Raw genomic sequence first — 16,916 nt, forward strand, 5'->3', positions numbered from 1 at the left:
AATACATTAACCTGCCAAATTTTAACAGTACTGCAGAACTCATAATGTTTATGATTTTGAATATTATTTTCCCAATTTCCTCTCCTTTCAATTTGTATTTGGCAACTCTTGAAGGCTTCCACTTTGAAAATCGATGCTTTAGGTCGGAAATAACTAACACATGTCTGATGTTAAACCTGACAATTTCCCAGACACAGGAAAAGACAGTTGTGATGGAGAATGGGATGAACACAGAGGAAACTAATTCAGAAGAAACAACTGCTGAAGCGAACTGTGATGAGCAACTAGTAATTGGCTTCCTTACATTACTTCACCTTAACTTTGTCTTTGCTTACCATTCCTTTCTCTTCCCATCCAGTATATCCTGAGTGTTTCTCTCATCCAGTCAAATTGACTTGCCTAATGTCAAGTTGGTTTGGGTAATCAGGAATATGGCTAATCTTTGTGTTGCATGGATGAGTGATGTATGGTGGGATTATTAATGATTAATTATTATTATTATGGGAACCTCACGGGTGACATCCGGCTGCTCTGCCAGTCACTGTACCCCTGAGCCACTGCCACCCTATTAAACTATCTTCCATTAACAAGCTTAACAGCATTTTGACACATCAGTTTCTTACATTTGAAGCAAAGCTAAATATTGAATTGTCACTGTTGGCTGGAAACCTTGTTCTGTATGTTCAACAATATTAAAAGTTATTATTTTAGTCACAAGATCTTCTTAAAACTTCCCATTGGTTGAATATTTATAAAACCCACAGACAGACTTAACCACTTCCAACTTGGTGTCCCTATTTTGGCTATGTCATTATCTCAAAATGATCAGAAATGGCTAATCTAAAAGCTCACAATGAGTTGTGGTGCATTGAGCTGGTAGACATACAATTTTCACAACATATGACAACGCATAAAATATGTAAGTAAGTATGGAGATACAAGGTTTCTGCCCTACAGCGATGATATGAAGAATGTATTGTTGTACTGTGTACCTTTCCACAGACAATATGTCACCGCTGTACCATTGGTCTGCTGAATTGCACATTTTACACATGAGAAAATGTAGCTATCAAAGTGTAATGATGAATAGTTCCTTTCAGATTTCAGCTAGTATTTTCTTTAAAGCTAGTAATACCTACACTTTACACTCACTAATGGCTATATTCTTTGAGTTTTATGGTACAGAGTCTGAAAACAATACTAATGGTTTTGCATAGATTTCAATAGTTAGGGAAAGTATATGAGTGAGCTCTGGTAATCTTTGATATGACCTATTAAATAGTTGGTCTCTGAAGGGTAGTCTGGAACACAATCGAAGAGTTCTGCCCTACGGAACCTGTGACCTTCTCCAAATTGTGTATGGACTTTAAAAGGGTGTTGCCTTGTGAAGAGTGCAAATTGAGTTAATTGAAAGGACTAGCTTCATCAGTATTTTAGGGGAAATTAATTAAATTGCTCTCCCTTCTGCTGCTATCCCACCTATGGGTACTGTTGTGTCAGGGAAGTAACGGGCAAAGTTTTTACACTTTTTATTCGATTTTTTTTTAATAAACATTACTGATGTTCCAGTCTTCAGCTCTATAACGCCATTCCTCGTTTATTCATCCCTGTTCTTTCCTCAGGATTTACATCTGCCTGCCTCCCTTGTGGTCTTTGAAGTTGAGCCTGTGACAACTACCATTATAATTCTAACACAATGACTGGTTTTCTTCTCTCTTTACACTCCTTCCTTGATGGCACGTTGTCGTTGTTTTCACCTCAGACTAAGGAGGTGCCATTGCGGCACCAAAACGGAAATGCACACATAAAGGAGGAGCAGGCAGAAGAGAAAGAGGAGGTGGCGGAAGGAGAGGAGGAGGAGGTGGCGGAGGGGGAGGAGGGCGAGGCAGAAGAAGAGGCTGCAGAAGAGGAGACCACAGAAGGAGAAATGTCAGGAGATGAGGGGGAGGAGGAGGAGGAGGAGGAGGAGGAGGAGGAGGAGGAGTTAGCAGCCGAAGAAATGGATGAAGTCTCAGAGGACACTGTAATTGCCTCCTACCAAGAATCATGTAGTGCTGCTCTGCTGTGTATTCTTCCATCATGTTTGTTCACTCCTCCAGGCCCTTAACGTGTTAAATGTCCCTCTTGCGTGCACCTCCGCACTGTAATGTTTTCCTTCTACTTCCTCTAGCATCCATCCTCGCATCTGTTTTTTTCTTCCTTCAATAACAAGGTTTTGTCTCCTTTTCAAGTTCATGTTGTCCTTGTCGAAATACTCCTCCATGACTCAGTCTCTCTCTCTCTCTCTCTCTCTCTCTCTCTCTCTCTCTCTATCATATCCCTTCCTCTCTCCGGATCCTGTTACTAACCTACACTCTACAACATTCCAATTCACTATTTGTCCCCTCAGCACACAGTCAGACACTTTTAACCATGTTTCCATTGCACTACTACTGAACCGTATTCTTCATTTTCCCTCTGGTTTGGAGTGACCTTCGTTTGCAGACTGATTCTGTGTGTTCCCGGTGAGAATGTGTGCACTGGACTTGATGCTACCATTCCCCTTCATTTCCACCTGTTAACGGCCCTTGTACGTTTGTGTTGATGGAATCACGCATGGGAGGATTGTGGGACTCTATGTGCCTGATACCTGTGATTGTTGAGTTTTTAGTGTGTGATACATGTGTTTGTACACGTCATACACACATCCTGTATGTACCGTAATTTCCGGACTATAAGCCGCGGCTTTTTACCCATGATTTGAACCCTGCGGCTTATACAATGGTGCGGCTAATCTATGGATTTTTACAGCTAACGCAGAGCCATCTCAGGCTCTGAGCTAACATAGCTGCGGCTTATAGTCCGGTGCGGCTTGTATATGGGATTTTCCCTAAATTTGGCTGGTGCGGCTTATATTCAGGTGCGGCTTATAGTCCGTAAATTACGGTACTGTAGATGTTATTTGTTTTTGGAATGCCAAGTCCAAATTTCCTTATTACTGTACCCCCTCTGAGGTCTCTAATACGATCTTTTCTCTCTTAACAGAAGGTCAAGGTAGCAGAGGAACCAGAGGTAAGTTCAGTTACGGAATACATTTTGTAATGTTTTTATCCGTTATTGTTATTGTAACCTTCTGTAACCTTGTTCTTCATAACTCTATTTTTTACTATTCTTTTACTATTCTGTGTGTATTTCATTAAATTTCATTTCAGTGGATTATCTTTTCTCTTTTCTTGAATAGGAGGCAGGCGAAGGAGGAGAAGAAGAGAAGGTAAAAAGGAGAGTGCGTGTTGTCGTCATGTCTAATTCAAAGGAGGCTATTATTAACGCAATCGGATTTCTTTCAAAATAGAAGTTTGGGGTGCCGGGCAGATATGGTAGCTTTTACTCTGAAAGCCGGGGGCTTCTGTTCCGTACAAATACCAGGAGGCATAATGTTGCCTGCTTACCTCACTATTATTACGATCAAGTCTCTCTAGAAGTGTTAATATTCCTGGCGAGAGGCATGTTGAAGTCAGAAATGAAGACAGAATATATATAGCCATCTGGTCAAAACCACGGAGAGCTCCCTAGATTACGCGTGGCGAGCCTTTCTTTCTGATCGCTAAACAGGGAAGTGAATGGGAGCGTGCATGCGCGAAAAGCAAGGATTACATTGCAGAACGATAGGCCAACCCCCCCCCCCCCCCCCCCCCCCCCCAAAAAAAAGAAAAATCTGAATATATTTTTTTCCAGGGTTTGATGAGGTCAGTGATCTTCATATATGGAGATGGCCATGTATGTCACAAGGTGTGACCATATATGGAGGTGTGACACGACTGACAGGAAATGCAGGTTTTCATAGTAAACTGTGACCTATGGTTGCAAATAATGATGGTTTTTCGGAAAACCGAATTCTACAAAAACGCGCTTGGTTTGTGGGGACCTTTATCCTGGTGAAAGCCTGTGACATCATTGGCTAAGCTAATCAATGCTGTTCACAACTATTTTAGGGGGAAGATGACCATCCAGTTTCTGAGGTATAAACCGTTGACTTTGAATCGTTGTGCACCGTTTTGTTCATCATAGCTGTGTGTTTCAAGTCATAACAACTCATTTAATGTAGTGTAGTCTTTCAGTCTCTGCTAAGGGCCTTTTAGTGTGTTTAGTTTTGGCGTAGCTTTTTCTCTTTGACTCTGGTCTTTGTACAGTACAACTAAACCATCAAAACATTCCTTCATAGTAGCTGTAGTGTGATTTGAGTGCTTGAAAATTATTTTTCATTTTATAGGCTCTACCAATGACATCTTCAGTTCCATTTGTTGTGCTCATTTCCATTTTTTACAGGTCTCATGTGGAGGGATGGCAATAACCAAACCCTTTGGTTATTTTTGATTATTTACATTACACTCAGTCAGTGGCATGTCCAGGGGGTGGTCTGCGGTGAGGTGCTATTACACAGGTTTTGGATTTGGAAATACAGCTTATCTGACTGATATGCCCATACATGTATATGGGACCGATCGACATCAACAGTGGCATGTGTATCGCAGAGGAATCGAGGGAGTGAGCAAAGTTGGAAGTCAGTCCGATCAGCGGCTCTGCCCAAATATTGATAAAACCACAAATTCCCATATATGGAGTACCCTGATCAATTTGACGTCATAGTACTGATGTCTCCATATTTGGGCATGCCTGACACAGGACTTCATATATGGACATTAAAGCGACACAGACAGACAGACATATAACGTACTTTGACTTGCGTCATTCCATGTTTTTGGTTAATTAAAGTAGATGAGATACAAAAATGTAAATTAATCGCAGGCCCAATTTTGGCGCCATACATGGTAATTATTTCGTCCTCAAATTTCAGCACCATACATGGTAATTGCGAACGCAATGAGCACTAACTGCAGATCATGTCTGTGTGTGTGTGTCTGTCTGTCTGTCTGTCTGTCCCGCTGTGACACCACCCGCCCGCCACCAGAGGGCGCAGCTGTAGCACACACACACACACACACACAGTAGAAAATTACTAACTAAAAAGAAAAAAAAAGTACGTAATTTATTCTAATTGTTGTTATTGCAATTTACGAGCTGCGTTCGCTTCCCGCGTTTGCGCGTCTTACTTGTTTAATCACTGCATTGAAATATTATTTGATTGAAAACAGACAAAGACGTGGGTTTTATCAAGTCCTGGGCTGTCTCACATTTTAAAAACAATTAAACGGACACACTATCACATTTATTTTTCTTATTTTTCTTTCTTTTTTGGGGCGCTAGCCCCTCCTATATCCAGCTTTTGGTGCGTGTCCACAAACTTTGTCCTACACAAAAATTTAATTCCCATTGACAATGGAGAATTTTACGTCATAGTGCATATAAATAGGGCTCTATTTTTGTTCGAGCAGTGGGGAAGGGGCATTCCCGCAATAAAGGGGCTATTTTGGTCACCTGTCAAAATCCCTAAAACACCTCCGCTACCCGTTATTACCCGTTTATCATGTACACCGTACATGATAAATAAAGTGTTTGTGTTGATTACAGTGTAATTTATTGTGTAAACTTGAAACATTATTGTACTGTAAAAAGGTCTCTTTTTCCCTTCATCTTTATCCTTTTTAGTATAATAGTATTAGTTTACTATAATTAGATTAATACACGATAATCAACACTAACACTTTATTTAGAACACACCCAAATCAAATCATAGTATAACGTACGTGTTCAATCAATTCAATCAAAGGAAACAATATTAGTTTGCCTCTTCTAGCACGTGCCAAGCTGTCATTCTCTTGTATTATTTCCCACCACGGAGTAACCTCGCGTCTCGGAGGACAGTCAAGACGGGCAGTGTCGGTAGGCCAATCAGAAGCAGGCTGGGCGTTACCATGTCTATGCTCGGACACAAAATTGTTTCGCAGTCAAATACAGCACCTAAGACACATCACTGGGGGGAAAAACATGAATTTGAAAAGTACAACCCTTCTATCTTTGTTTTTAGCCACTACGCTCAGTGGCTGTGACATTGTCATTGTTTGCCTTATTTACAGCAAAATATCATTCTCATAGTGTTTAGATTGACCACAATAGCCTTCAAAAGTGAACTGAAATGCACAGCAAGAACGTGATAATGTCTTAAGTAAATACCGGTACCTAAGAATGCACCAATATTGGCTTTTAAGTTTCACGCCATTTACGCCACGTCTTTTCTGTTGGTGTTGGTGTCATGTTCTTCCACCACACACCTAATGGCATTTGACCACTTCTTTGCCCTTTCTTCCCCCCATCTCTTGGTTTCCCCCTCCCCCATCCAGGAAGAAGAGGATTTGCATTCGGAGGTAACTGCACCAGCGTCCGTCTCTCTACGTCCTTCCTTATAGTCACCACAGTGGGTTTGTTGTTGTGGAAAATCAGGAAAGGACATTGGTCTGTTTTTTTGGGGGTTTTTTCTATAATTTTTATCCCACGATTTTGCAACCCAGTCTTTTTTTTTCACCCAGTGCCAATGATCTAATGTAATCCTGGGCGCTACACTTCCTCTGCCAACCTGGGGGGGGCAGCGGACTGACCTCATGCCTACTTCTATGCATGAGGAGTCCAAGCTGCTTCTTTTCACCTGACAGTGGGGAATTTCCCTGGCCGGACGTAGCGCGTGGAAGGAACACGTTATTCCGACCAGTTCCTTTCCCCTCCATCAGGAGCCCCGGCTGGCCAGGGGGAGGTAGTTTAGAGCTGTTTTTTTGGTCTGACATTGGTCTGGCTTTATGATCTGATGCCCCACCATTTACTCTAAGAAGGCCACCACGTTTGTACTTTCCTTTGTCTAACCTTTTTTGTAATTTTATGTATTCTCTTTTACCTCCCTTCTTCTAACCCAGTGGTTCTCAAAGTGGGGTCCGGAGACCCCCAGAGGTCCTTGAACGTCTTCCATGGGGCTCATTTACATCACAATCAGTTTAACCACTTTAACTCCATGTTATACTTCGGCTAGTCAAAAACAGCCGATCTACAATCTTACAAAATGTGTAGAAATAGTTCACCTCAAATCTAATCTTCTGTGCGCCCCTGGAACACAGTATTTTCAGCTGTGGGTCAGCAAATTATTAGTTTGGGGGACCTTGACATGAAAATGTTTGAGAACCACTGTTCTAACCCATATAATGTCTGTCTGTCTGTCTCTCTGTCTCTCTCTCACTCTCTTAACATCCCGTTCCACATTTCTTCCCAGTCCTGTTGCTGCTTCCAGACACTCTGATCTGTCCTTGTAGTTGCCATTTTAAAACCCACACCTTTCCCAATAGCGCATGCCATTGGTGCCCTCTCTCCCCTCCATTGAGCCTCTGACCAGCTATCTATTATCCCCTCTAGGATGAAGAAGAACTGCGACAGCTTGAGGTAGATTGATGTTTCATTTAATCTAATATGTGCAACAGCCTCTCTTTTATTTCTTTTTTTTTATTTATCTTCCAACACTTTCACTGCATTTATCTGACATTCCTTCAATTTCCCTCTAACTGATTCTTGGGTAGTTTCGGTGGGTGTTATGACAATAGGCACGGGGGGGGTTATATGAGGGGTATGGGGGTAAATGAAGGCCCAGAGCTGAACAGGGGCCGTGCACACACGCTTGTGTTTTCCACACTGCATATTCTTTGCCTGTGGTTATCATGAGGCCTAGGCTCAGAATGGCCACGGTCTAATTGCAGCCTTTTTCACACTGCATGTCTTAACCCAGGGTTAGGTAATTTACCATTATTTCTAGAAAGTAAGGACGGATGCTGCTTCAGAGAGGGGCTAACTAAGGGTTGTAGTTGGAGTTTGCTAATACTGTACCATCTTATCTAAGATAATCACAGTTGGTTGGTGAAAAACTATTATTTCTTGTCTCTTCCAAAATCCTAAAGTAGACCAAATTAAATAATATGTTCCCTGGGATTATGAATAGTGATAAGTAATGTGTGAAGTATCAGCAATAGTTTCCCAGCAGCTCGGGTCATGATTTGTGTGTGCATGTTTTGATTAAGGATCTTACAAAGTAATCATCCCTGGGTTTTAGTACAGTGTGGAAAACGGCTGTTGTCTTTTCAACATTCCAAATGATCACTGCCTGCTGCTCTGCTGACACCACACCACTGTCACCACACCACACATCACTGCTCTGCTGACACCTCACCACTGTCACCACACATCACTGCTCTGCTGACACCTCACCAGACATCACTGCTCTGCTGACACCACACCACTGTCACCACACCACACATCACTGCTCTGCTGACACCTCACCACTGTCACCACACATCACTGCTCTGCTGACACCACACATCACTGCTCTGCTGACACCTCACCACTCACCACACCACACATCACTGCTCTGCTGACACCACACCACACATCACTGCTCTGCTGACACCTCACCACTCACCACACCACACATCACTGCTCTGCTGACACCACACCACTGTCACCACACCACACATCACTGCTCTGCTGACACCTCACCACTGTCACCACACCACACATCACTGCTCTGTTTACACCTCACCACTGTCACCACACATCACTGCTCTGCTGACACCTCACCACTGTCACCACACATCACTGCTCTGCTGACACCTCACCACTGTCACCACACCACACATCACTGCTCTGCTGACACCTCACCACTGTCACCACACATCACTGCTCTGCTGACACCTCACCACACATCACTGCTCTGCTGACACCACACCACTGTCACCACACCACACATCACTGCTCTGCTGACACCTCACCACTCACCACACCACACATCACTGCTCTGCTGACACCACACCACTGTCACCACACCACACATCACTGCTCTGCTGACACCTCACCACTCACCACACCACACATCACTGCTCTGCTGACACCACACCACTGTCACCACACCACATCACTGCTCTGCTGACACCTCACCACTGTCACCACACCACACATCACTGCTCTGCTGACACCACACCACTGTCACCACACCACACATCACTGCTCTGCTGACACCTCACCACTGTCACCACACCACACATCACTGCTCTGCTGACACCTCACCACTGTCACCACACCACACATCACTGCTCTGCTTACACCACACCACTGTCACCACACCACACATCACTGCTCTGCTGACACCACACCACTGTCACCACACATCACTGCTCTGCTTACACCACACCACTGTCACCACACATCACTGCTCTGCTTACACCACACCACTGTCACCACACCACACCACACTGCTCTGCTGACACCTCACCACTGTCACCACACCACACATCACTGCTCTGTTTACACCTCACCACTGTCACCACACCACACATCACTGCTCTGTTTACACCTCACCACTGTCACCACACATCACTGCTCTGTTTACACCTCACCACTATCACCACATCACACATCACTGCTCTGTTTACACCTCACCACTGTCACCACACATCACTGCTCTGCTGACACCTCACCACTGTCACCACACATCACTGCTCTGCTGACACCTCACCACTGTCACCACACCACACATCACTGCTTTGCTCCGTCACCTTTCCTCTTTCTTTAAATCTCCACTCTCCTTGCAGGAGCAAGATGACCCAGCCAGTGAGGTAGTTTCCTCTGGTTGCTATTTGTTGTAAATGGAAACATCCCATCTTCCTTTCCTTTCCTTTCCTTTCCTTTCCTTTCCTTTCCTTTCCTTTCCTTTCTCTCTGTGTGATGCATGGGTTGTAAAGGTTTTTCCTTGGAGATGCCTATAGCGGTGTTCAGCATGAACCACAACATGCTATTAGTTGAGGTGATGTGGTGCAAAACTACTATTATGAGGCTGTTTGTTTGTGTGTATCATGTATGTATGTTTGTCTGTCTGTGTGTAAATATATGTACTGTATATCATTTTGTCCACAAATCTGTCCACCAGAGGGTGCTGAAGTGACACAACTATTCACATTCACATTCAATATTATCAAGTAACATGGTTCCTCCCATTTAGTTACTTTGACATCTTAAACAAACAAGGAAACAAGAGCCTGAAGTACTAGAGTAGAGGTATTCATCCCAATATAGAAGCAAAATGACCGTTGTACATGATGCAAAGGCACTTTTACGAATTTAGCTAATGATCTTTCCTTCTTAAGACATTCCTGTGGTGTGCTGTCTTGTGCAAAATGAGACTAAATCTCATATTTTGGGTGTTATTTGGGGATGAGACTACAGTTCTGGTGTGTGGTTTGTGCTACATTGCGGACAAGATGATTTGACCTCGAGTCTGCAGAGTGATAATAATTTTGATTGCTTGGCCCATTTAAACCTGTAACAGCGTATGTTATTATGCCTTTGAAGCCGGGAACACTGTTTGTACTTGCTATATACAGTATGTAGTTACATTAAGTTTGTCAGAGGAATGAAAATCAGGATTTAGGCCACATAGCAGTGGCTAAGTAAGAGTCCTTAGCCTGTTGCGTAGAGAAGTGAACATATGACTTGACAAACAGGGGATGTAGGACATACCTATCTTTAAAGAAGCCATCTATTTTTGCAAAAATAATGTTAGGATGACCTGCTGCACTGTGAACTCCTTAGCTTGGTTCTATGAATCAGAATCTGCTGATGAATGTAGATGTTCTGCAAGTCCGAAGACATGCTTTCAGTTAGGTGGACTGACAAAACATAATGGAGTTTCTAAATGTATATTATTGATATGCCTTTTGCCCTCTGAGAATATGTTGTACACGTAGGTACGATGTACCGTAGGAACACAAGATACTGTGCCAGGCACATTGTCCAGCCAGTGCCTTTTGAGCACAACTGCAAATCATGCAGTGCTTTGCTGTTTTAAGCCATAGGAAACCATCTTATAGGAGGCCCCCTTAATTTTAATAAAAGCATGCCTTCATCACTCCCCAGGACTTATGATAGTGTGTGATGTTGCTAACTAGTTTTTCACCCAAGTAGAATGTAGTGTCATGCCTGTAGTTTGGGTTCAACTTAAGTCTTTCCCTGTTTGGCATTTCTACATCGCTGTTTTTCTGGATGCTTCTGCCAGATAGCCGTTTCTCCCTGTCTGAACCCATTCCACCTAAAACCTCTAACTCCATGTGGTTTCACCCACTGACATGATCTTACTTTACTTCACAAAACATCTTCTGTTTCTTTTTGATGTGCTGAAGGAGGAAGAAGAAGAAATGGAAGAACCAAAGGTAGTGCTATAGCAAGGAACACAAACACACCAAGTGTGTCCCACATGAACAGCTTGACGTTGCTCCAGGCATGCTAGCCACCTGCCAAACACTTATTGTTTGGGAAGAGGCAGCTGTGCAACACAAGCCAATACTCTTTCTCAACTCTTTACTTTCACTTATTGCTGTTTGTATCTGTAGTCTGATGCTGTTACTTACAGCTCATCTACATGCTCGTTGAAGAGCAATCAGGCAAAGCACAGAGATAAGACGTAATTGCTGTTTCTTTTCTTCTTTTTATCTTTTGACTGTAGCAGGTTTGCCACCTGCCACGTTAGACAGATCTTGTTTACTCACTTTGTATGGAAATGGCCAAAGTAGATCTACCAGAGCGACTTACAAAGTGCAAGGTCAGAGTGAGAGCCATGGAACTTAGTCAATCAACAATAGGGTCCTTCTTTTACCATTTTACTGATGAAGTACGGAGTTCTACGGAGCAGAACTTGGTGTGCGGGCTCTTTATTCATGTATTATCCTATTATACAGTAGTAGGCCTACTATAGATACTCTTGGGTTTCTTGGATATCTTCTGATAGCTCTCTAACTCTTCTGTTTATCTGTTGTCAATTCATGATCCTCTGTTTCCACAGGAGGATGAGGACGAGCAGTAGTTGAACCTTGGAGAGGCTGAGGATGTATTTCATTACACAGGTACTGTAAACCATTCTCTCCCACCATGTTTTTCCTCCCCACTTTTACCACCAGGTGGCAGTAAAAGATAACCGTGGATCAGAGCAAAAATGACTAAGAGATGAATGAGTCTTCTTGCTGTTGCCATTATGTTTGAAGTTAATGTAATGGGCTTAATTAAAAGATAACCCTGTATTCAGAGGAGTCTGTTGCCTTGACCTTCGTATCAAATGTCCATCATTATGAGATTAGATAACATCATCATTCATAAGCTTTGGTTGTTAGCTGTACCAAATAACTTGAAAGAAGCAACCACAATAATTTTCTAAAATTCTAAATATTTAATCTAACCCCGAGATTAACTGCGTGGTGCAGAAACGCCACTGGTATGAGTTCAGATGCTCATAGCTAGTATACTGTCTTTGGTTGACCTTGGTGTGTACATGGAGGCATGTCTTGTTATTGGGTACCTAAAGTGTTTTCTAAGTGTTCTGTCTGAGTGGGGGAAAGAAGCTCTGTACACAGTAAAAATCCTCAGACTCATACAGGTCCATTTGGTTCTGTTTGTACTCTCAGAGTTTAATGAACACTGAGGATTTTACTGTGTATCGAGTTGTTTACCAGGAACTGTCGCTCCACTTTCTGCAAATAACTTCAATGAGCACAGCAAGCACCTGGGGGACCAGCTGGCTGCAGCCACAATCAAAATATCTCCCATTCTCTCGTTGGTCTCCCAAGGCAGCAGTGATGGTGATGATGATGATGATGAAGATCATAATTATGTTAACCCATTCTGACCTGAGATTCTAAAATTGTCTTTTACATCCTGACAGTTTTCTGAAAAAGCTATGTTTCTATGTCAGTCGTTCTTCGATTTTTCAAAAATAGCAGACCTACAAGCCACCGAGTGGCGCGCTATGAGCTTGTAGATCTGCTATTTTTAAATAGCTAAAGCATAACGTAATGCTAACACCAAAAGGGGTGCCCGCCCAAAATGGGTTAATAATAATCGTAATCTTCAAAGACAGGCTCCTCGTTCCCTCTCTCTCTGTATGTCGAGCACATATGTGGCTCACTGCAGGAGATATATTTATTTTGATTTGTAAAAATAAATACCCCCCACACACACACACTCTTACATGGGCGCACACACTCCAACCCGTCATATTTTGTTAGAAGAAGCCACTAAGTGAGCGACAGACCTGGCCCGAAGTGCTTGAATATAATTAAAATAATGATTGTCAACCTTATTTTATTAGATAATGGGATCAGGATTATTAACCACTTGCATTGGTATGATGCTTTTTAAAGGGGCTTGGAAACCTAGGCCAATACTTTAGTTTGTTCTACTGTATACGTTAAAAACTACTTTACAGCTGCAGCTAATAAAAGTATATGTATATGTATGTATAAGGGATGTGTTAGATTTAGGTGTCACTACGGCCATGGCTGTGCCATTGTGCAAGCATAGACGGTAGTCAGCAGTACAGTAGTCAGCAGTACTGTCAATGCTTGCACACTAGCACACCTACATCTAATTATTAATTTGATTAGCTGCAGCTGTAACTACAAGGTCAGCCTTCAGCAACGTGCCATGTTAACCCTTATGTAATTTTTAACCTGAACCAGAAAGCAAACTACAGAATCAGCCGTAGGGTTTCATGACAATTTAATGAACATCTCCCTAGCTCCCCCGGGCCCCCACTTATCAGCATGTTGAATGCTTTCAACTACAGTGAGTGTGGTAAATGAAATGTACTGTTGCTGAAATCCCTGCAGTCTATGGTTATAGAAACCCAGGGAACAGAGTGGCATTCCGACACACCGCCATTACGACTGCGTGGCTTCTGTGTGTGGTTAGGGTTTGGGTTAGAGACAGGTTTATTATTGAGCACGCTGCAATGGCGGTGCGTCAGAATAGCGGGCTTCAGAATGCCGGTGTGTAACCGGAAACCCACAACATTGTTAACACATTTGATTGTTGCAGCCCTATGGCTGCCACTGTGTCGAGAAGAGCTGCGCATTTAGTGACCCCAATTTCTTCATCATCCTGTTTGTCTCGTCTAGCTTGGAGAGCCTCCCGTTTGTCCATCTGACCCTTGACCTCTGACACTCAATCCCCTCTGACTGGACACCCCTTCCAACCGCCTTGCCTGCTGGAATCTTACTGGAAACTATCCATCACACTGGAAACCATCAGTCTTACTGGAAACCGATCCGTCATATGTTGGAGGGTCAATCCATGTTGAAGGGGCTCATCCAACCAGTTACCCTACCTTTCCCCTTTTCCACTGCGATTTCAACATGATTTTTATATTGTTGTTGCATGTGAGGAGAACTACTAGAAAATACACAATGTATTCTAGTAGTGTCTGTTTGTAATTGTTTTTGACTAAGCAGCTTTTGTACAATGTACATACTGTACACACGTCGTTATGTTAAACATTTGAGAAAGTAATTCAGGCATATTTCTTCTGTTTTGATGTCGGAAAGAAACAGTAGTTTTATACCACAGTTTTGTAATGGATTTACAGTGCTGCCATGCAGTGCTAAGACTCATACGCTAGCTTGAAAATTCAAACCCTTTCATTGTTTCAACCTCATGAACTGGGCATGTCATCATCGGAGAACATTTGGCAAAGAATTTGCAATATCGCAAATGTGTTGCGATATTGTGAGCTTGTAGATCTGCTATTTGATGCAACATGAATTGGTTTAAGTGGTTAAGTGGAGTTGTTTTACTTCCTAAAGCTATGATAAACTTCTAACTAAATAAAGGGACTGACTCACACTGGAGTAGAACTGTCAACGCTGTGCCTTGAAGCCCTTGATGACTGCAAAAAGTCCTGCTATAGTCCCGTACATCTGAATGTAACCTAGTGATTCTTATGTCAACATGAGAAATCTTCTGTATGAATGTTATAGTATCTACTATATCAGTGTTTCCCAACCTGAGCTCCAGGCCCCCCTTGGTGGGTCGCCTTGAGTGCGACCGAGGCCATGTCTGTTTGGGGGTCGTTCAACATCTTAAATGTGCACAAAATCGTAACTTGCATTTTTGTGTCATATTGTCAAAAACAATCTTAAATCTATTTGAATATAGATTTTTCAAAGAGTTTCTAATTTTTTCCAAACTGCAAAAATAGCTATTCTACAAACACGTGTGGGGATCTCAGCTTCTATCAGATGTAAGAAGGGGGGGGGGGGAAAGGTTGGGAACCGCTGTACTATAACTGCTACTATTACTACTGCTGTCTAATCAATGCACTTTGTTGTATGTAGAACAAAACCTGGGACTAGAGCCCTAGATGTGACAAAAGGCCAATAAACTAGCGTGGTATAAAAACAACCCTGGAATTCCATGTGTTCGAGTTGAAATTACATTGTTGGGCTATTTCTAGAGCCATGCACAATAGTGAAATCTGGTGAGTCAACAGGATGTAACAAGGAAAGGTTAGGTCCTTTCAGACACTGGCAGGGAATGTATTGTGTAGAGGTTAGAATAGGTAGGCTAACAAATGAAAGGGATATATACACACACACACACACACACACACACACACTACTGTATATAGTATATACATATGGCCATTGATTGAAATTGAAATTGTAATGCCAAATATCAAAGACCAGTTCAAAACACGTCATCCTAGTATTGCCATTTTCAAACCAGACATTTTGTAAATAATATGTGACTTGTTCCATTCTTTTAAGGAGGGAGGGGAGACCAAGATATGAGGCCCCTGGAGGCTGGATAAATTAGAGGAGCATTGTTCTCAGTATGAGTCACATTGTGTATTTACTCCCAGGGAAAGGGCTAAAGTTCCCATTGATGTTTGGTAATATTTAACAGGATGGTTTTGGGTGATGTGGCTCAGAAAATAAACATGAGGAGATAGCGGCATGGTCTCCACGGTGGCCCAGATACCTACAAACAGTTCCTGGCACCTGCTACGAGTCCACAGAGACTCCACACAGAGGTGAGTAGGATAGTTTATGATGGCTTATTCCGTTTTATTCAGTGAATTTTAAGGTAGCATTGTCAGTATCTGCTGCAGGTTGAAGTTGTGAGTATGAAATGGGAAAGAGACATGGTCTCACTTAGATTTGAGTTATACTATAATGGGGTAGTTGTGTGGCTATAGACTATAGTTGTGTTCCTATTTGAGCAGCTATATGTGAAAGTGTCATAAGTAGTGAGAAATGGCAATTCATTTTCTATTCTTTTGGAATTTACCTCCCATTGCCAATGCTTTTGCATAATTGGATACATTTTAAATTATGTACTGTGATCACATGTGGACGGATCTTTGACCTGGCAATTTTGTATGGTACAATTGTGAAATCATTCACAAACTAATTACTCTAGTTTTTTGCTTGAAAATGTAGTACATTTTCTAGACATGTAATGTTTCACTGACCCAACTAACTGAGATAATTTTCTCTTTTGGAAATGTTTAGTGTAGTACAAATACAATTGGACCCCGGCATGCATATATCGATTATATACTAGTGTGTAGGGAGACAGACCGTAATAGATGAGTTTACTGTTTCAGTCTGTTTGCCTCACTTTCAGGTAGATTCAGAAGGGAACAATGGCCTGACTGTTGACCTGAAAAGCATGGACAACCTTGTCCCGTTGATTCTCTCTCTACTACTGACATGCATGATTCAAGGTGAGGTTTGTCCAGTCCAGTACAAAGCACAGCAGAGGATTTATTCCTAAAATCTTCATTAAAGCACTGCCTAACCCTAAACCAGTCATCTTTATCATACGTCGGACAATGCCTCAGCTGCTTCAATAGTGTATTTTAAACCGTCTATTTAACGCCTACACCCTTGATATTAAATCCACTGCCAGTCTAATTGGAGTTCCAAATCATCTATCTTCACTCTTTTTTTCTCAAAATGGCCAGGGTTCTTGTTCACAGTAAGATATAGCCAGTGGCCCGGGACTTCAGAGTCACTGGTTCATGTTCCCAATTGGTATCCAGATGAATATGTTCATTACTCTGCCATTCTCTGATTACAATGACAAGAAAAGAGCTGTATGGGCTGGCCTAGATATTTCTCAGACCT

The 16,916-nt window shown here is 42.4% G+C and overlaps 2 protein-coding genes across 2 annotated transcripts in view; both read left to right on the forward strand.

Moving 5' to 3' along the window:
- The window catches only part of get1 (guided entry of tail-anchored proteins factor 1), a 37,354-nt gene extending 22,168 nt beyond the window's left edge, over positions 1-15,186 (forward strand). Inside the window, exons 9-18 of the mRNA XM_083773209.1 lie at positions 1,763-1,837; positions 1,973-2,023; positions 3,025-3,060; positions 3,221-3,250; positions 6,279-6,302; positions 7,333-7,359; positions 9,555-9,578; positions 11,139-11,168; positions 11,798-11,858; positions 13,905-15,186. Of these exons, the coding sequence (XP_083629335.1) occupies positions 1,763-1,837; positions 1,973-2,023; positions 3,025-3,060; positions 3,221-3,250; positions 6,279-6,302; positions 7,333-7,359; positions 9,555-9,578; positions 11,139-11,168; positions 11,798-11,818 (318 nt within the window). The 3' untranslated portion in view covers positions 11,819-11,858; positions 13,905-15,186. The remainder of the gene's footprint in view (positions 1-1,762; positions 1,838-1,972; positions 2,024-3,024; positions 3,061-3,220; positions 3,251-6,278; positions 6,303-7,332; positions 7,360-9,554; positions 9,579-11,138; positions 11,169-11,797; positions 11,859-13,904) is intronic.
- The window catches only part of igsf5b (immunoglobulin superfamily, member 5b), a gene marked incomplete at its 5' end in the record, with an annotated part of 23,794 nt that continues 20,616 nt past the window's right edge, over positions 13,739-16,916 (forward strand). The window contains 2 exons of the mRNA XM_083773210.1: positions 13,739-13,775; positions 15,716-15,817. Of these exons, the coding sequence (XP_083629336.1) occupies positions 13,739-13,775; positions 15,716-15,817 (139 nt within the window). The remainder of the gene's footprint in view (positions 13,776-15,715; positions 15,818-16,916) is intronic.

This window comes from Protomyctophum parallelum (genome assembly GCF_964188405.1).
Source record: "Protomyctophum parallelum genome assembly, chromosome: 9".
NCBI lineage: Eukaryota > Metazoa > Chordata > Actinopteri > Myctophiformes > Myctophidae > Protomyctophum > Protomyctophum parallelum.